The following is a 22,571-nucleotide window of genomic DNA, read 5'->3' on the forward strand; positions in this document are numbered from 1 at the left end:
AAAAAGAATCATGAAGTTAGAACTCTATTATTACTTGGAGAAACTGACACTACCGGATTCAGATAAAGAATTTGACATTTTATTTTAGTGAAAGGCTATTGGATTAAAATATTCAATCTTACAAATGATTGCAAGAGATTTTCTAACCATTCATATTTCAATAATTGCTTTTGAATCTTCTTTTAGTACTAAAGATCGAAAATAGTTATTAAAACCTTTTACATGATCAAATGATTACTTAATTGATTAGATAGAAATGATGAAGCCAAAATTTTGGATATTGATCGATATAGTAAGTAAAAATAACTGGCACGGTGAGAGAAATTCGTTTTCTTTATCCAAGAACTTATTTTGGCATTCAAGAGAAACAACACTTCAGCCACTCGGACATAGTATACTGAAATACACAAATCAGAAAGACACAAATCTGTGTCTCAATTTAACTTGGCCAAAATCAAAGCAACTAATATAATTGCATTATATCTCCTTCTCTAAACTAGCACTTTAAGTTATTAACCATCTCACAAATTTATAAACTAGCACGTTAAGTTATTAACCCTCTCACAAATTTATGGATACCACAGTATGTAGCAGAACAAAGCCATACTTAACATTTTTGGGCCTTTGCGATCAGAATCGACGAGTTGGGATACTCTGCTCATGCCTGAAGACGTTTTGAGGATCCACTTCGCTCTTAATCCTTACCAATTTTTCGAAGTTGTTCTTGTAATAACTATAGCCCCAAGAACGTGCCTTTTCGTAGGTCGTACTGTTCTTGGTGTTTTCTCCCAAATCAAGGTCCCTGTAATTCACATATGCTTCCCTTGGGAAGCTAGAAACATAAGGACCCATATAGTTGTAAAGCTTCCTAATCCAATCTATGTGCTTTGCAGGATTCTTGTCTCCCTTTTCCCACAAAGTCAGGTACTGAATTTTATACAGTGTTCCATTTCTGTGAGGAAATGGGGTGTCAGATTCTGAAAACTGGTTCATCTTTCCACCATACGGGTTCCAAATCATCAAGGGGCTATCTTCTATCAGCAACTTTTGCCACAGCCCTTCAAGACCCGTTTCTGGTATTGGTTTTCTCACAAAATCTGATTTGGCCTTGAAGAAGTTCTTGAATGTTGGCTTTCCTTTGAGAAGTACTTCAGGAGGGGTGCCACTTGGAAAGCCTGCAACATAAAGCACAGATTTGATCCAGCTAGTTTCCAAGCAATCCTTTCTTGTCAAACCCAACTCAGGGAAGCTTTTCTTCATGATTTGGAGGAGTGTGCTTGCCCCACCAAGGAAGAGAGCATTGTAAGAAGTTGTGACAGTCCTCTGAGTCTTATTTGAAGCACTGGATGGCTGAATGATGACTCTGGTGAACAGGTTTTCATCAACATAAGGAGCCACTTCCTGCCATCTGTGAAGAATCTTGGTTGCACCTTGTTCAATGCTCTTGGTAACTGTAAAAACAGTCACAGTTGGTGGCACTGGAACCAGGTTTACCTTCCACCAAAGAAGGATGCCAAAGCTTCCACCTCCACCTCCTCTTATTGCCCAAAACAGGTCTTCCCCCATGGCTTTCCTGTCAAGAATTCTGCCATTGGCATCAACAATTTTAGCATCTATGACATTATCCACCCCAAGACCATACTTTCTCATCATGCTTCCATATGCTCCTCCTGTAATGTGCCCTCCAATGCCTAAGCTTGTGCAAAGGCCTGCAGGGAAACCATGAATGGAACTCTTCTCATATATTCTGTAGTACAGTTCACCAGTCGTGGCACCAGCTTGAACCCAAGCAGTGTTGCTTTTGATATCAACATTGATGCCACGGAGCTTGACCAGGTCAATAATTATGAAGGGGTTCTCGATTTCTGAAACATAAGAGATTCCCTCATAGTCATGGCCTCCACTTCTCACAATGAAGTGTATTCCAAGTTTCTTCGAGCAAATTACTGCTGCTTGGACAAGAGAATCACCGTCGGGGGTGAATATAAACTCAGGTTTTGGTGCTGAAGGCACCAAACATCTTAGGTTCTGTGCGGTTGAATCAAGGATGCTGATGAATGAAGGGTTGCTTGGACTGTAAGTTAATGAATCAGGTGAAGAGTTTGTTCCTGAATTCAATTTGAGACATTGGACAAAACTTTGTTCAAGTGAAGCTGAATTAGCCAATGAAACTGATAGAAGGAGGACTAAAAGTGACAAGGGTATGATTGGAGACACCATGCTTTTGTGCTCTGTTTTGTGGCTAAGAAGTGTGTCACCAATGCTCTATATATAATTGGAGCTATTGAGCCTCGTCGTTTAATTAAGCATTATGAAAATATCAAATTATAGAATTATATTTAGTAAAAAGTTACTTTGACATTGACAATTTATATAGGGATAAAATGATTTTAGCAAATGTTAATTTTTATATCTCTAAAGAAAAAGAAAGAGTGACAAGTAGTGAGAGATAAACAGTGAAAGATATGAAGAATAATATCAGATAGGTGTTAAACGTCATTAAATTTATGCTATATTTTATTATTGTCCTATCTTTTAAATATAATATTTGATTTTTTCGTTCTTCTCCATGAAAAAAAAAAATTAGAGATGACAAAATGGATTGAATCTAACGGGTTGGCCTGTCACCATGTCAAAAGTAGGATGGACTGAGTTGAAAATTTTAATTTGAGGATTACTTCCTTTGTTATCACATATTGTTTCCTACACTTCCCAACTTCTTTTATTTTTAAAACTGACCTTATTTAAATATTTATTTTTCACTTTTATCTATTTTAATCTAAAACTCTAATCTAATTTCACTCTCTTTCTCTTTTCACTGCCTGCCGCAGCCCCACACCCCATACCACATAAACTTTTCTTCTTCCTCTCTTCCTATTTCACTTTTTTACCATTGTAGCCTCACACCCCCTGTACCCTCACAGAAACTTTATGTTTTCCTTTTACTTTCTTCTTCCTCTCCTCCTATTACTTTTCTTATTTGTGATTTTCGTTTCTTCCTCCTTTTTCGATGCTTCCATTGTCATTGAGTTGGCTCCAAAGGTGGTTGGTTCGCGAAGAAGAGTCTGGTTTGTGGTTGATTTCGTCCCCAGAAATGTTGGTATCTACGCGTTGTTGTTTGAAAAACGTAGAAGAAACCAAATCTTGAACGAATACGGGAGATCCGTTCAGCCTTCAACGGATCTTGATTTCCGTCGACGGATGTCAAGATCCGCTGAAGGCCCAACGGATCTCCCATATCCGTTCAAGCCTTCGCGTTTTGCTTCTTTAATTTTATTTTATTTTTAGTTTATTAATTTTATTTTTTTATAAATTTGTATGTGTAGTATATAATTTTAGATTTTGAATTATTTATTAATTTAATTATAATTATTTAATTTATTTAAAATTTGTTCTGTATAAAAGAAAATCGTTGAAAGGTCAAACGGATATTGATTTCCGTTGACGGATGTCAAGATCCGTTGAAGGCTAAACAAATATCTCATATTTGTTGATCTGTAGGGCAAAATGGGAACGAGAAGGTGTAAGGAGCAACATGTGGTGGTGGAGGGAGTAACCCTCCTTCAACTTTGTTAGCCTATTTTGGCTTAGCCTGTCCAACTCGTTAATTTAACAAGCCAAAATGTAGGTTAACCTGAGATAACCCATTAGCGCTTTTTATGATTAAAAATTAAAATAAAAAATAATTTAAAAGATTAATTTTTTATATTATTTTTTAAAGATGTAAATATATAATAATATTGTATTTTAAATCATTAACACTCACAAATTAACTTTCAAATATTATTTATAATAGAATAATTTAACATGTAAATGTAATAATTATTTTAATTTATAATTAAATATATATTTTGTTCTTTAACATCCAAGGAAAATTGGAATTAGTCTCTTTTGAAACTTTTGTCCAATTTAGTCACCCAACTATTGAAATGCTTGGGTTTAGTCCTTAGACGGTAACAATCTTATAAAATTTGTAACTTGTGTAATGACGTTCCATCATGTCTTTTCATTTTTGACACATCATTATACATGTGTGTATTATAATTATATTTCTGGATTATATCATATTATGATTAAAAATATATTATGTTATATTATATTTTTTGGATATACAGATTTTCAATGTCCCTCTTCTTCAAAATAAAGACAACTTCGGGTTCTCCTACCTTCAAATTCCATAAACATGAACCGCCACTACCACAACACAAGGGCCTATTGCAGATCGATCCTAGTACAGTCAATGTTACACCAACGACACCAGTCACCATCGAAAGATTCATATGTGTCCGCGTCATTATTCCCCCTTTTTTGTTTCATTTGTGTGCAAGAGACAATCACGTAATAGCCACCACGACACACCTCCACCATCGTCGGATGCAGTGGTCTCTGATGTTGTTGTTTGAAGCTAGAGTCGCCACCGGCGTCACGCAAACTCTGCATGTTCCTCCTTTCCTTACGGATCTCGTCCCTTCCTCTTCCTCTTTCTTAAGCCTCACGACCCATCACCACTAGTGGCTTTGTCGACATCAACACAACGACTTCTTCTTCATCTCAATGGCACGCGAGATTAACCTCTAGATCAAGGTCTTTTTTTTAGTATTTTGTTAAGATTTTCATTATAATTTGGTGTTTTTCTTCTTATATCTTGTGTGAAGATTCCGTGTTTGGTTGTTCGCAATGGGTGTGAGTTTTGTATTTGCAAGGGAGGAAAAATCAAGGTTAGTGATGTTAGAAGTCCTACATCAACTAGAGATAAGGCCAATTTAGAATGTATAAGTGGATGCAAATCTCATTTTACAAGCAGTTTTTTTCTAGTTAAGTTAGACTTAAAGTCTACTTTATTATTAGAATTTATCATAGCGAGATTTTTTGTTTGTTAGGCATATTGTTTCACTCGTTATTGGGTCGTTATCAGACCATCCATTACTACCTAGTCTCACGCATAAGATGTATATATACCTCGATGTGAGGGAGGTGTGTTAGAAGTCTCACATCAACTAGATATAAGGCCAATTTAGTATATATATATATATATATGTAGATATATATATATATATATATATATATATATATATACATATATATATATATGTAGATATATATATATATATATACATATATATATATATGTAGATATATATATATATATATATATATATATATATATATATATACATATATATATATATATGTAGATATATATATATATATATACATATATATATATATGTAGATATATATATATAAATGTGTACAAACCTCACCTTACAAGCTGGTTTTGTGAGAGTTGAGTTAGGTTTAAAGTCCACTTCTTAACAAGGTTTTGGTTGGCACAGATGAATGGAATTGAGATGGAAGTGAGGACTTTTTTGGTCCTCTTTTTTTTGGGTTGGGATGGAGAGAAATGAGTGTGTGTTTTTGTTATGTGAATGGAGCCTTAGGTAATGTAGATGGTGGGTTGTTGATGGATGAAAGTGTGGTTGATAATGGAGGGGACGAAGGGATGAATGGAGGTGTTAATTAATTATACTGGTAGTGTTGTTGGATGAATGGAGTTGTGTTCTAGTATTTTGGTTGTTGGAAATTTTGAAATGGTAGTGGAGGGGATGAATATGGTGAGTTGATGAATGACGATGGGAGAAAGATCAATCCGGATTCTAGAGGAACATGGATGAAGCGTATGTGAGGAAGAAAAGGAAAATGAATATAAGCCTTTGGAAGAAAAATGAAATTGTTGGTGTATATCAATGAAGCCTTAATGAGCTTGTAGTTTTTTAATTATAATATAATATAATCCAAAATTATAATTATAATACAAACACGGAAAATAACATGTTAAAATATGAAAAGATAGGGTGAAACCTCCTTACATAGGATAAATTTTGTGGCGTTGTTATAGTTCGATGACTATATTGAAGTATTTTACTAGTTGAGAGACTAAATTAGATAAAAATTTTAAAAAGTGATTAGTTTTAATTTTTATTGAAAATTGAGAGACCAGAAACGTATTGAACTGTTTAATTTGTCTAATTAAAAATATTAACTAATCAATTAAAAGTTTAGAAAATATTTAATATAATTAAATTTGCTTTTAATATTTATTAATATATAAAAAATTTTAAAATTAAAAATTAAAAAGTTAACACAAAAAAAAGTGACGAAACAGTCTAGTACAATTCATCAATCCATTCTATATAAAACTAATTATCTAGTGATCCATTTTTATTTATCAAGTCAGCTCAATCCAATCCATTTTTAACTAACAATGACAAATCATACTAAAATTTTTTGACACCCCCATGAAAATAAAATATTATTTAACATTTTTATTCATTACTATTACTAACAAATACATTTCATTAGCAAATATATCCTTTTAATACTATTATTCATATATTTTGCTAATCAAACTGATTCAAATGTTTTAATGATATTATCATATATTTAAAATGGACATAAATACTTCATATATATATATATATATATATATATATATATATATATATATATATATATATATATATATATATATATATATATATATATATATATATATTATCAGGATTTTACCTTTTAATTGGATATAAGTACTTACTATAAATCTGAATGTTTTAATGATACTTTTAAAATTCACCTTTTAATGGACATAAATAGTTACTAAAAATCTAATTTAGTTCTGGAAATGTTATTGAGATCGGATTTAGCCCATAACATTAGAGTGCCATATACTGTTGAAGGAAACTTGAGCTCAGACATACGTCATATAGATGAAGAGTGTTGGCATTGATTTGGGGTGAACAATCTAATCTTATAATTACGAAATTCGAAACATAAATTTTTTTCATATTTCTTTTAATTTGAAGAGCATCGACCCATTATGATATAAAAGAAAATGAGAATGAGGACTTTGCTTCATCCCATAAAAGGGAGCGGCAACCCTTTAGTCATGTGCAATGACCCCACACGTTTTTTAATGATTTTGTCAAGAATAAGAGACAAACATGCCTAGATATTTGAGATGTAGTGTGTTCATATGCATATTAAAATTAATTAACGAATTATTCTGTGACTAATGTAAAATATTATTATGGGTCTAAGTATAATTATTATGAAATGTCCGTAATAAAAATAAAATAAAATAACTTACAATAACTAACTATATTTGTGTTTTTTTTTAATTTATTTACTAATCCTAATTATAAAATTTAGGGATTTTATGTGTTTGTGTTGTTTATGATATGAGATTATGTTTGAACCACTATATTTTTTAATTAATTGAAAGCATCTTGTCACGTGAATCGAAAATCAATAATTTTGGATAGTCTTGATTGGAAACACAATTTCATATTATGCAAATTGAAAATTTTGGATGCACACCGATATGAAACTAAAAGCCTTATCTGCAAATAAATGTTTTGAATTGGTTTGCGTTAATGCAAATTGGATTATGTTTGGTCTCTAGTCATATCACTACTAATTATTAGGAGAGTCTAAGAGAGAAAAAAAATAGATAGAATAAAAGAGGTTGGAGAAAAAAAAACCAAATAGTACATTTTATTGAATTTAGCATGAATCAAGTATCTCCCATTATAATTTATGTTAATATATGAAAACGATAAATCTTAATATCAATAGAAGTTTTATGAAATTGACTTAGAAATATAGAAAAACTATAAATAACTTAAAATGCATCGAAGAAACAGAATTATGTGTAAATGGAATCCATTTTCTGGAACACTGGTGGTCATAGCCTTATGGTCCACATCGTTAATCAATTACCATGTTTTTTACTTTAGTTGATTGCGTTACGTAATGTTCGACGATCCATCCTCAAGTAGTTTTGTAATACTTGTTTTCCAAGAGTGATTAAAGTAACAAATATTCCCCAGTGTTGAACCTTGAAGTCACAATTCAAGATGATATGTTGTTTTTGAACGTATACAACTAAATTTTAAGTTGCAGTGTAACTATATGAAAAACAATTTGAAAAACATGGTACTAGAAAAATAATAATTTTTTCATTTGGAGAAATAGTTACATTATGTTTCTAATTTGTAAAAAACTTTTGTTAGTAACTCAACATGTCATTAATGTTTGTTTTGTTATTCAACATAAATAAAACTTATATAAAACTATCTCACAAAAAACGCTTGTGTTTTGAAAAAGAATCAGGCAATAAAAACACATCCTTAACATAATATTTCCTATCAAGCCTGAGTGCATCCATAACTCTCTTTTTTCACGTATTTACAGTTAAAACATAATTTATTTTAATTAAAGACATTTAAATTTTCCCATGTATTATAAATTACAATAGCATTAGAATGCCAACCCCCACATTATTTTAAACAAAAGCTTTGTTATTGGTTAAAGTATTCTGAACATTTCATTTGTTGGATTATATGCGGCTCAACATTATATTTTTATTTTTATCATATTTATTATCTATTAGTTGCATGTTTAATTTCACACTCAAAATTTTTATTTATGTCCGAAATTACTTTTGAATTGAAATGATTATATACGTGGCTGTTGTGTTGGATAAAAAAAATATATTGAGTTTTGCTAATTGGTTATTTTTAAAAACAATATTTAAAAATAAACTACTTCATTCTTTAAATTAATTTTAAACAAAGTTATTTTCATTAAAAGTCAACTTTACGTACATAACATAATAAGTGAGAACAACTTTTGACTATTGGGCAACTCGTTCGTTGACTGGACCCTTCACTACCATAATTAATACTTTCCACAAAAAGAGAAAAACTGGAAATAAGTGAGAAAATAAAAAATGTAAAGGAAATTCAATGGCCCAGTGAGTTAAAAAGTAAAGAATTTATTATTCTTTTGTAAAAGAAACGCTCCAAAAGCAAACTTGGTTAAAAAGTGAAGAATTTATTCATTCCTTTTGTAAAAGAAACACTCCAAAAGCAAACTTAGATAATTTTACGTTGAATATATTCGTAGTTGTAAAAATATTAATAATAAGTCTTAGTGATATGATTAAATAAAATTAATCAATTATCCTATATAACCACTTAAAAAAATATGACAATGTTTTCTAATATTTATCACTTAAATCAAATATAGTATTAATAGTTATGATTTAAATTTATAAATAGTCCTAGATTAAAGAAAGGTTAAACTAATTGGAAGTTCATATTTACGTGGGTTTTTCTTAGTTAGATCATTGTATTATCGATTTCCTCAATTTAGTTCTTAAAAGTGAAAAATTGACTCAATTAGGCCCCTACCGTTAAGTTGGTTTAACGGGGTTAAGTTTTTTATGACCTGACACCTTGACGTGGTAAGTTTTTAATACGTAACATAAGCAGGGTATTACGTGGAATTTCTTAAGTTTGACGTGAAAAATGTTTGATTAAAAATTTAAAAAAAAAAGGTCATCTTCCATTGCAACGAAGCACCACTCAGAAATCCTCTTCCTTGTCCATCACCCAGAAATCTTCTTCCCTATGCATCAAACCTATGAGAAGAAATCCAAAAATCAATTTCAAATTATATTTGAATCGGGCCTCACATCCCAAATTTCAGAACATAAAGAACCCTAGATGCGAAACCTAGACACAAGCCATACTCTACCGTCTCTTCTTCCAATCCCATACTCTATATCTTCTGTGTTTTTGAGAATGAGCCTGCACTGTGTAGATTATGTGAGAATCTTGTTGATAGTCACTTCAATTTTCATGTGCTGACGGTGATGCAGATTTGTTTGGAGCAGATTAAGGCGTCGTTGTTGGTGGGTTTAATTGATATGTTTGGGAGTATGAGCCAATTCCAAAGGAAATGGGGTACGGTTGCTTAGGATTATTTAGAATAACTTGGAGGATCCTCTGAGTCAAACAGTGAAGCAGGTGCATCTCATTTTTGACTTGTTTCTCGACATTCAGTCTTCCCTTTGTGAGGGTGGGGAGAGAATAAAGGAGTTTTGGTGAAGATTGGATAAGATCTTCTTTCGTTGGGTTCTCGGTAAGGGGAGATATATTCCATTAGCCTTGTTGACGAAGAGATTGGGAGCGAGAAAAATGTTGGAAATGACTTCAGATCTACTGTTTTAGATAACACGGACATATATTGATGATGATGTCTGTTGCGCTGCCACATCGTTTTCGGAGTGGAGTGTGCCTTTGCATTTGCTAAATTTAGAGTTGTTGAATTAGGAATGGGATCGGAAGATGGTTTGGTGATCGATAACTTCAAGCACACTAGCCAAACCGAGCTTCACCCCTTCGACATTATCGAGACCCTGATAGAAGAGATTATTGCCGGCACCTGCCATTAGATTGGACTCCACTCCAATCTTAAACCTAATTTAACTTTAATAAATCCTAATTTTTTGTGGTGTGTAATTTCATATTTTAATAAATCCACTTAAACAAAGACTTCCATAGATAAAGATTCCAAGGAGGTTTAACCTTAAAAAAAAAATATCAATACATACAAAAAAATATGGCACGCTCCACAAGGCAGAATTCAACCCTGTTAGAAAAGGAAATAATAAAGAATAGAGGTAGTTGAACAACCACCCTTTACATTTCTCATCTTTATCTCTCTCTAATAAATAAGAAAATAAAATAATCGAGTCCAATCTCATTTCGTTCATCTTTTAATTAGTATAATAAAAATAGGTTAGAATAGAATGATATGGCCTATAATGATGATTGAAAATCACGTTTGGGTTTGTATTGGGGTTAGTACATAGCAGGCTAACCCTATAAATTAAAAAAAAATGTTTAAGTTCTTTTTATTTCGTGAACATAATTTTAATTGTTAACTTCATTAACTTGGCTAAAATATATTACACAATTTAGTTAAAATTTGATTTTAACATAAATTTGTCTTTTAGTATATTAGGGAATTTGAATTTATAGAAAAATTAACCACGATGATAAATATATTTTTGATATTTTAGAGAATACTTTAGAAAAATATATATTTAAGTTTAAACAACTAATAACATTTAATATTATAAAAAAATAAATAATGGTTGGATGGAGTAGTTAGAAGGTTGAATCACCTATAATGTCCCATCATTTTACAAATTAAGTAGATCAATGCAATCTATATTTTTTCATCTTTAATAATGTTTAGTGGATGAAATAAGAAAGAGTGAAAATATGGATGGCGAAAATAATGTTAAATTTTTGTGAATTAAAAAAAAAGGAGACTTACTTGTAATTATCTAATATATTTTCATATACTTTAATTCAATCAGGTTCTTTTTTAATCAAACATTTTTATTTTTTATCTATTCTTCTTTAGTACATTTTTATTTTTTATCTATTCTTCTTTAGTACATTTTTATTTTTTTATCTATTCTTCTTTAGTACATTTTTATTTTTTTATCTATTCTTCTTTAGTACATTTTTATTTTTTATCTATTCTTCTTTACGTGTGAGTTTAGAAAATTTCATTTTAGAATTAACTGTATGATTAGAATAATGATACTTGATTATTTCATATTAAAAATTTAAAATATAAATAAAATTTTTATAAATAAATTTTATTATTTTTTGTAGAAATCATTTCTTAAAACTCTGTCTCCTTTCTTTCTAATATAACCAACCACTCATCTTTTTGAAGCTTAAACAGAGTAGGATCTCTCCTAAAAGTGAACTTTAAAAAATCATTTTATTAGTTTTTCCAATAGGGTAAATTGATTCTTTGTCTATTTCTTGATCAGTTGTGTTTTCTCATGTAAGTGGCTTTTTATCAACTTGCATGTGGCAATTGTGCTTGTTCTATGAATCTTTGTTGAGTAGCGGTCCTAATGTTGTGTTATGATCATGTTTGCGTTGTTCATAAAGATATTTTGGGTTATCTGTGTATCTAAGGGTGCTTAGGGGTTCTTGGACTGTTTTGGGTCATCTGTTAGGTAAGGGAAGCTAGTTATCTTTTTTCTAAGTTTTTTATGCTTTGAAAGTTTGAATTGCATGTTTGGTTTGTCTTAAGATTTGTTGAAATTATGATATTGGTGGTTAAACTATTGAATTTCTGTTGTTTGAACTGGTTGCATGTGGATTTTAATTATTTCAATTGATGTTGAATTTAGGGAATGGGAATATGACCATTTAAGCATATTCACACGCAATCTGATATTGAAACCTTAAAATTAAATAATTATATTAAATCAGATGTAGTCCATTGTCTTAGTTGTATGTGAAATCGAAGCAAAAAAGGGGGCCTATGACAGTGGTTCTTCTTACAACTACTGTCATAGACCCAATTTTATTTATTTATTTTCTATTTTCGTTTTAGTGCTTATGTTTTGTTAACTAAAGCAAAATATGAATTGTTTTGCTTTGGTTTATAATTGAGGCCAAAAACCTTCCATTTTTTTACCTCGTCCTATGTCTTGATTTTAGAACCATTATCAATTGTCAAAAGCAACCGTTGTCGTATCCTTCCCTAGATTAGTGATGGTTGAATATTGAATCCCCTAATCAAAGACTAAGTGTCATCCATTGATAGACACGCTTCTCACTAGAATCGGACACTACCTATTGGTACCTATCTTTGCATGTTGAATACATCAACACACTAGGTAACTTAGCCAAAAATGGCTGCAAATCGCCACAAGTAAAATTGTCAGTAGGCCTATAATTGAGACCCATCCATGTGAGGGCCCATGGCTAGTAAAATATTCCTATAAATATTGTTTCAATCAAGTTATGACTTCACTTTTGAATTATTCATGCTTTGAATAGAATCTATTGACTTAAGTGTTGTAGAATCTTCTGTAGGCACTCCATCATTCAGTAGAGGATAAAAGAAGTTTGGTGGAAGAGTACCAAGTAGTAGAAGTTTGTGAAGTGGAAGAAGACTCTTTAAGAGATACCTTCAGCTATGTAAGTACAATCATTATTACATGTGTTTGGTTTGTACAATTATTTATGAAATAAACTTGTTGTGGAGATGAGATTCATATATAGACCAAAAGTATTTATGTAAATGTTGTAAATCTTTAGTAAACTATATATTTAAATTAATTTTATGAAATGTCTATATATTATTTTGTATACATTGGAGTTGAGATTTATTAGTAAATCAGACAACAATTCTTTTAAATAGGTCAAGTTAAGTTAGTTTAATTTTATTGTGTTGAACACTAACTTTATGAAGTTAGAGTTTGTTTATCAACAATACTTGGAATGATTTAATATTATTAAGTTGGATATGATTTAATTGAATGATAATTGTTTTAGGGTGTAGAGTCCATATCAACGTCCAATGTCCAGAAAGTAGACCTAAGGAATCCCAAAATTATCTTATGCTCCAAGTCTCTTGTAGTTGTTCGTTCAAACCGTTCGGAGGGCACCAATAGAAAGTACTCTAATGTCAAAGTCGGTTTGACGTTTGATAGTTCAGATATTAATGGTGTAGTAAAAACAATCACATATCTCCTTATCTCAAATCTATATTATAGATTTCAAAATAGACATTTGATTAACAACGATCTAATTAGGACACAATTGATGATAATCACATTTCATCTTAAGTTGTTCAGCATTAGAGCTAATTATTCTAACAATTGATCGGTCTGTCAAACTTCGTGACCATTCAATACTAATAATGGTTTATTCGAGTGTCTTATTAACAATTTAACTATCCAATAAGTCACAAACCAAACTGTCATACGGTGTACTAATCAAGAATGTAAAAATATTATGTAATAATTAAATATAATAAAAAGTGTTGGCAATATAAATTTAAATGTCGTATTTACAATTAAAATTAATTTAAATTTTTTGTACTCTACAAATGGTTAAAAAATGTCGCAGGCTTGTTCAAACAAATCTAGAAGAAGATTTCACATCCAGATTATTCATCTATGCAAAATTTTGTGTATAATTGTATAAACTCAATCTTACAAGAGTCTACTATTATATCAAATACTTATGAATATACAATACATACATAGCAAAAGAAAAAGGGTAAAACTTATAATTTGATAAAATTTGTCCGTTGAATATTTTATATAACGTTTTTATACAGATTATCAGTTTACAGAATTTCTTACACAAACAAATTTCTTAATAAAAAAAGTACTGACGAGATAAAAATAAGTAGAAATTTGACTGAAATTAGTTTAAACATAAACCTTGTATGAAATAGTTAAGCAATTTTTTGTATAGAAATTTTATATTAATAATGTGACGATAAATGGTTGAAAAAAAAACTAAGTTAAGTAGTTTATAATTTGGGCATGTGAAAATTTGAGAAGTTATTTGAATTTTCCTTGAAAGAGTCCTTCATCATAGGCTTGATATGCGTCCTTGACCTTGTTATATGTTGTACAAGAGGATTTTAATGTGCTTTTTCAGGGGTCTTTGGTCCACAGCAAATCTATTGCGTTTAATCTTCACCTCATGTTCCACAAAATCATGATGATGATAACCAAAAGAAAGAAAATCAACCTCTCACGGCGAGGGTCATGTTCAGAAGAGTATCAAAAGCTCAATGTTAAACACTAATTAATTTTCAATAATAAGAAATATGTGAATATTAGTAAGCATAATTGATCATGAAAGTAATTTAACATATATAAAATGAGAAAAATTAGAATATTCGAGATTTATCATCAAACTAAATAAAGTCATATTATGGATCAATTAATTGCATTTAAAGATTTTTAAATTAGTCATTTTTCTCTATAAAAAAAAAGTGACAGATTGAAATCTAATTTATCAGAATATCTTTTAGAACTAAAATTTTGACGGGTTATCAAATTCTAAAAAAAATATAATATTTATACATTATCTGATGTGATTATTCACCTTAATAATAAAGTCTTAAAAGACTTGAGATGATTTCTTAACTCTCCACAGCATCTTACATAGACTAATATTAATTCATAGTGTAATTTATCAAGACAATTTTTAAAAATAAAATCATGACAAAAATGAAATAATTGATCCTTTATAATTAGAGAACTTGATGTTTAAACAATAATATATATATATATATATATATATATATATATATATATATATATATATATATATTTAAAGATAAAAGTTCATTTTGAATTAATTTTTATATTAATCACTAGTAATTTATATTAAATTAATATAAAGCCCTGTCCAGCCGTTTATTTATTAGTTTTTCTAAATAACTTTGCTTATTTTAGAATTGTTTTGTTTATAATTTTAGTTTTAGAGTTTTATTATTAAATCATGATCTGTTATTAACTTTTGTTGAATTTTAAGGACTTATAGTTATAGAGTATATAAACTACGTTTTATTTAAACCATTTATTTAGGTTATTAAATTTGTTTATGTTCTTTTAGATTGACTCAATCTGTTACTATCTTATACGGTAAAATGTCACTAATATTACCCAGGAACAAATACAATTAGTAATGTTAACAAAAGTATCTCTAAAAGAAAGCCTGCCATGTTACTTTACTGTCAAATGATTCGTTTAGAACCAAAAATTAATATAGTAACTGAAATTTCAACATATATAAATTATTAAAAGGATAAAAGTAACTTTTTTTTAATCTTAAGAGAAGAGATAATTTAGACTATAGAGTGGCATTGGAAGGAACAAACTCATAATAGATACAATTTGTGCCTGCAATAATCTTTAGTTATATTACTTTGCTCAGGACATGATAGGGTTAATTTCTGGTTTAATTCTTTTCCTCCGTTTCTATTTGCATTTTAGTGTTAATGCAGTTGTATAATACGGAAAAAAGTCGAGAAAGCTATATGCATGAAAGAACTTAAGGTCAGTAGTCAAACAAGTTACGTAGAGAAGACAACATGTGAAGTCGAATACAGGAGTGATTATTTTATATTTCATTCATAATAAAAAAAAATCATTTTATTACAATTTCATCCATTAGATATTCATTTAAAAAATATTTTTAAATATTTTAAACTCATAATTATCTATGAAAACCCGTATATATTTTAAAAGAATATTTTATAAATCTTTAAAATAAAATTTAAATTAAATTACAAAAAATATAATATATAAATTAAAATTTTATTTTAATTAAATTTAATATGATATAAGTAGATTGAAAAATATTTTATTGCATATTTATCATAAAATAGTGATCATGGAAAAATTTTATATTATATACAAATAAGTTACATTGCATTTCACTAATTTTTTATGATATTATAATATTTATATTTATTTAAATTAATATTAATATCAGTGTAATATAATTTCAACATTTAATCTAATTTGCTTTTAATATATATTAAAATAGTTAGTTTAAAACTATTTTATAACATTTTAATTTTTTTTATCATCATCTACATTAATTGAAATGAGTTTGAGGATGAATCATATTTTCTTTCTCAATCTAAAATTGAAAATAAAGTTTTTTTTTCCTTTTGCATTGATTGATGAAAATGGAGAGAAAACTAATTTACAAGAATCTTTTATCAGAGGTGTTACTTAGTTCTTTTCATACACTTAATCATAAGATTAAGATCTAAGTCTTATAAAAATTTATTATTAAGGTATCCTATTAGATTTGTAGTACGAATGAAAAAATATTTTTTGTTTTTAAAAAATATTTTTCTGTCAACAACTAAATAATTTTTGAGATTGTATTTTTTTATAAGACTTTTTTGCATTGGATTAAAAAAATTGAATAAAATGTTAAAAATAACGTGTAAAATAAAACCTATAAAAGCTAAATTAAGATCACCTACAATGGACTTTAGATGTTAGAAGGAAATATCAATAATTTTTTTTTTCAATATCTCTTTAAAAAGGAAAACTGATCTTTCACATTCAATTTACTTTCACTTTTCAAAGACATTTGGTAGGTAAAGCTATTAATTAATTATAATGATTCTCTGGTTTTTAGTTGGTTTCCTCTTGTTCAAAGCATGCTTTAGACCTCAATTTAGAAAAAAGGAGTGATTAAATGTCCCTCAACACTTTTGGATCTTTTTCAATGTAAAGTCATGACATGCTTCACCAACAAAGAGTGTTAGAAAAAAACTTCTTCGTTCACGAAAAAAAAATCATGTATTAGTAACGTTTTTAATATCACGATTATTTAAAATTGGCCTTATTTTTTAAATTGTACTAATTTATTAAATAGTTTAAATGACTCCCTTAAAAATGTTGGTAGTGTCTTTTTTTCTTTCAACAAATAGAACTCATAGTTATTGAACAAACCCTATTCTAAACAATTAGATGGGAACCTATCCAAAAAGCTCAAACTTACACATTAGATATAATTAAATTGCTGTTAATGATGACATATATATATATATATATATATATATATATATATATATATATATATATATATATATATATATATATATATATATATATATATATATATATATATAAAGATGACATTCATAACATTAGCATTGATGGAAAACTTTTAACTTTGAGTTGATTCAAAAGTAGAAAAAGGTTAAGTGCCACAAAAAAGTTCAGTAGGGACAGATCAAGAAAGTTTCAAGTTAAAAGAAAAGTGAAATGTAATTTACCCGAAAAAAATAATATTTGTCAATTTGAAATTTTCTTCTTCAAAATTTAAATTGTTTTCTTTTGATAGTATTTTTATTAATCTTAATATTTTACTGTTATATATTTAAAAATTTTCCTGAAATAAGTATGCACGTTCTTTCATAATTTGAAAACATTGAGAAACTTCTAGCAAACTACTCAACTTTTTCAACTAGATCATGGTGAGTTTCAAAATTCTCATTTTAATTCATCAAAGTACATGCTATCATATGGTCTTAAAAGAATAGTAAATAAATTAGAAAATAAAAAATTTAAACCACTTTTCATATTCTTCTCTCTCATTTTTTTTATGCAGCAAACTTTTTCATAATATAATTGCACCTTGCAAAAAGCAAATGGGTACCATTCTCATTGAAATTGACCATTATAAGAAGTTTCAGCTGAAAGCCCTAAACCGACAACAAATATAGATTGTGAGTAGGAAAAGGATGACAAAATAGTTAAATCAATAACAAAAGTATGCTTTTTATTATTTATGTACATCATTCACTTTCTACTTTAAATTAAACTATGCTTTTGGTGGCACCCCTCTTCTCTAGATATCCAAAATGATTGTGTTTAATTTTTATCTCCTAAGGTTTAATTCTTTCTTTAATCAAAATATTGTTCTTTCTTCCACGTTTTGCTTGGTTAAGGATGATAGATAATTATAACCGAGTTTAAATTAGATTTAAGTAAAACTAAATCAATCAAATGATTATATATATAAAGATATATATATATATATATATCATTGGTTATTATCGTCTCACAATTCTTGATTTGAAATTCAACAATAATGTCTAACAAAATAACGTCTATTAAGGAATCATCTAAGATAACACATAAAATACTATACATGTTTAAGATAACACATATATTACTCTAAACATACTTTTTTCTAAACCTAATATACACATATTAAACTAACCACTAATGAACGTCTAATGTTTAAATAGTGTAGAAAATAGTATTTTATTATCTATTGTGTTGTTTTCTATTTATTTGTGCAGATCATAAAGAACAAAACATTATTCAAAAGTTTTGTATTGGTTCAAAAGAACGTTAAGAGATAGGAAGACATTCTCGAAATCTTTCTTCAATGCCTATTATTTGACGTATCCGTACCAGCAACACATTTGTCATTGGAAAAGCACGATAACATTTGACTTTGTACCAAAAAGTTATACACCTACATGAAAGTCAATGCTTTGAGTAACAAATCTTTTTCGAAAAAGCCTATATAAAGAAGATCGCATGACGAGAAGACAACAAGAATCTTGAATTATTATTACACATACGCTGTCAAAGCCTATATAAGTTTTCAAATATTCTTTTTATTGTGAAAATATCCTCTTTACGAGATTCATTATCTGTACTTGTTTTCATAAAAACACTTTGCCATTTTTGTAGAATCAGAAGTGATTTAAAATATTTGTTTGTTTAACTCAAGTGAGTTAAATGATACAGTTAGTTGGATTATTTTATACTGTTATACTCGTTGTAAACAAGAAGTGGTTAAACTCGTTGTAATATTTTCAAAGATTAGTGGAACCCCTTAAGAGTGCTTCTTATGCATGTAGACCATTTATGATTGCATGTCTCTACTGATTAATGGTTTTAATGACATGATTTAATAATGTTTGTGTGATTCTTAGGGACAAATAGAGTTTTTCTTTGCTTCAAGGGGTTTTTATAAGGTTTTAGATTTTTTTTTATCATCTCTTAGGTAAGGGAAACTAATTACCTTGTTTTAAGTTATAGATGTTTTGAAAATGTTAAATTGTGCATTTAGTTTGTCTGAAATTGTTTGATTTGTTAATATTAGTGATTGAGTTGCTAAAAATCTAGTTGTGTTAGATGTTTGTGTGTTATTTGCATTGATTGAATTGATGTTGAATTGAGAAACATAGGATCTGATCATTTGAGCAAGTTGGTATACCCTAACACTAAAAGTTGTTTTTTTACCAAAGTACTAAGTAAGAAATATCAATTGGACCATTTGAATATGTTCCTTTTTCCCTAAATCACAATTTTAAGTATGCTAAAATCTAATGTAGTGTTGAGCGGTGTAAAGCTAGCGTTGAGCACCTATTCATTGTGCATGTCTCAGAGCATTTTAACTCCAGACTGCGGAGCACTAGGCTTGTACCGTTGAGTGCACAAAATGTGAACGTGGTGGTAGGGTATCACTGAGCGCCACTTTTCACTGGAGGTGTGGAACTATGTAATTCCAAGTCATTAAGCGACAAAAGAATGTCGCTTAGTGACATTCGATTATCCAATTAAAAGGACAATTTAGAAGTGACAAAAAGAAGAATCAAGGTTCTTCTTCAAATTTCAAGTGCTATGGTTGTGGAGATTTGGGGCATGTCAGAACGGACTGCCCAAATGCTAATAAATGTGAAGAGAAAAAAAGGTAGGAAGTTCTTCAAGAAAAACAAATGGGAGGATAATCAATCAAACTCTTCATCAAGCTCTAGTGACTTGGATGAGGAAACATATTTTTGTTTAATAGTAAAAAATGAATCAAGCTACAGTAAGGTTAGCAATTCTAATACTTTTAATGAGACACATGATTATGATGATTTACTTTGTGCCTTTCAAAAGTTGTATGATAAATCTGAAAAATTAATTTCTTTATATAGTAATTTGAAATCAAAATATAAAGCTTTGAAAAAGAAATTTAAAAAATCTCTCTTGAAGAAGAAATTTTGAAAACCAAAGTTTCAATTTTAGAGGATGGTAGAAATGTATTTGATGAGTGTGAATGTTGTAAGGAGCATGAGTTGAAAATGACTAATCTTGAAAAATTAATTGCAAATGTTTCAAAATAAAAAATGCACAATTTTTTTTTTAAGGAAAAAGATTTTCACAAAAACAAACAAGCTCCTAAGAATAAGAATAAAAGAACCCATAGGATATGAGTTGAAAAAGGAACAACCTATTCTAAGAAATTAAATGTTGTCACACATTTTTATTGCGTGAAAAAGAGGTCACACTTCAAATAAATGTAAAATCAAACATTTTGATGTTCCTAACGGAAGATATGCTTGAAATTCTATTATAAAGTAACATGTCTCTAACCTCAAAGGACCTAAATAAGTTTTTGGGAACCAAAATGTTTTTTGTTTTGTTGGTTATGTTGAAATCAAGAAATTATCTTTGGATGTTCAGGAGTTGATTTCAATGGAATTTAGAAAGATTTATTTTTTATAAAAAAGGGAAAATATTACATTTAGAAGGAATTAAATTTTATTAAGTTAAATTATTTAGGGGGAGCTCTTTAACCATGAGATCATTTTTTTTATTATGATAAAAAAAGGGGGAGATATATTTGTGTTGACATCTTGTGATAACTTGTACTTCTTTAAGAGGGAGATATATGATTATATTGATATCTTGTTCTACCTTCTATTTTAAAAAGGGGAGAAAAGTTATTTATCTATCTTCTAGATTAACTACGTTTTTCTCTTAAGTTGTTGATTAAGAACAAAACATATCACAAGTCTTCAACAATTTTTTATCATCATAAACAAGGGAGAAATTATTGACAAAAGAAGATGAAATCTTGCTTCAATAAAGGGTTTTGATGATGACGAAGACTCATGGAAAAGTGTTGAAAATTTAAAGAGTCATTGAAATAAGGGGATACATTGAAGACTTAATAATTTAGTTGTTAAAGTCTTGTAATTTGTGAATCTTATTTAAAATAGTTAAATTAGTAATCTAGAAGTCAAAACGCAGAACCAAAGTAGTAGAGCACTAAGAAAGTTTTAATTTTTCATAAAAGTTAGCTAATAATCGATTATCACTAATGATAATCGATTATCCAATAAAAATAAGTTTTTCAAAAGAGTCTCTTTGATAATCAATTATCACCTTTTAGTAATTGATTATCACAACAAAAAATATTTTCTTAAAAGTTTTTGTAATAATCGATTATCACTTGAAATAATCAATTATCAGCGAAACTTGTGACCTAACTCTTTAGTTTCTTGATATTTTTTATCACTAATAATATTTTTTATCACTTTGATATTTTTATCACTAATTTTCAAAAGAGAGAGTTTATTTATTTTAGGTAAACCTAGTTTTGAAAAGAACTTTTCACTTAGAGGTGTAAAGTTGTGACTGTTAGAAAAACTTTTTATGGTTATGAAAATGCCTTTAAAAAACCTAGTGGGGGTAGAACAATCACTACAGGAAATGTGTTGATTACCGAAGGCATATTACCGACGGCCTTTAGTCCTTCGGTAAACGCCATTTACCGAAGGATTTTTCGACCGCACGTTCTTTATCAAAGGATATGAGCTGGTGACATAACTTACCGACGATCATTGGCCTTCGGTAATGTCCACGATGGGTTAAGTTCTCGAATATGATATTTGTTCCCATTTACTCCAATTTCCCCAATTTCCCTCCCCTTTGCTCTCGTCTCCAGCTCCCCTTCCCTTTCCTTCCCCATTGTGCTCGTGCCTTGATTTAATGCTGGTGCTCTCGTCTCCACAATCTGGTGGTGCTCTCATCTCCACAATCAGTTGCTTGGTCGTTTCATTGATGGCAATTTGAGCGTTGTGTGTTAGGTTCGGTGACGTTGCTTTGTGGGTTGTGTTACTTGTTCGTTTGTGTTAGTTTGGGGGTTCTGCGACTCGCTTAGTTGACTTCGTTTTGAGGCTTCTGCGGGTAGGGTTCGTAATTAGATTCTGCCTCTAGCGTCGTGGGTCGTGGGTTTTGGATATCGTGGGGAGGTCGTTGCGGTAAGCCAATGTGGTTGTTTTCTGTAGTTGTATACTATCTCTGTAAAAGTTAGGTTTAATTATGAAATCTGCAAAAATGAATAGAATGAGAAAAAGGGAATAATAGAAAAACACATTACACTCCAAAGTTTCTAAATGTAAAGAGAAACCTTTGCAACTCCATAAAAACAACACAAGATGATTTGGTCAATATGATGGTTGAAGAAGAGAGATGTCTGTTGATGTAGGATCCGCTTGAATAGGCAGTATACATTCTCCCTTATTTGTTGGGATAATTGTAGTCTTTCAACCATGGC

The 22,571-nt window shown here is 29.4% G+C and overlaps 1 protein-coding gene across 1 annotated transcript; it reads right to left on the reverse strand.

Moving 5' to 3' along the window:
• Nucleotides 1-324: 324 nt before the first annotated feature.
• Nucleotides 325-2,227, reverse strand: LOC108319387 (berberine bridge enzyme-like 13). Its single transcript, XM_017550501.2, has one exon. The coding sequence runs from the start codon at nt 2,218-2,220 to the stop codon at nt 631-633; it is 1,590 nt and encodes a 529-aa protein (XP_017405990.1). The 5' UTR covers nt 2,221-2,227; the 3' UTR covers nt 325-630.
• Between the last annotated feature and the right edge of the window lie 20,344 nt (nt 2,228-22,571).

This window comes from Vigna angularis, chromosome 1 (genome assembly GCF_016808095.1).
Source record: "Vigna angularis cultivar LongXiaoDou No.4 chromosome 1, ASM1680809v1, whole genome shotgun sequence".
In the NCBI taxonomy this organism is placed as follows: Eukaryota; Viridiplantae; Streptophyta; class Magnoliopsida; order Fabales; family Fabaceae; genus Vigna; species Vigna angularis.

Bases quoted from the DNA above. Each gene is read 5' to 3' on its own strand.
- LOC108319387 (XM_017550501.2), bottom strand. From the start codon at position 2,220: ATGGTGTCTCCAATCATACCCTTGTCACTTTTAGTCCTCCTTCTATCA.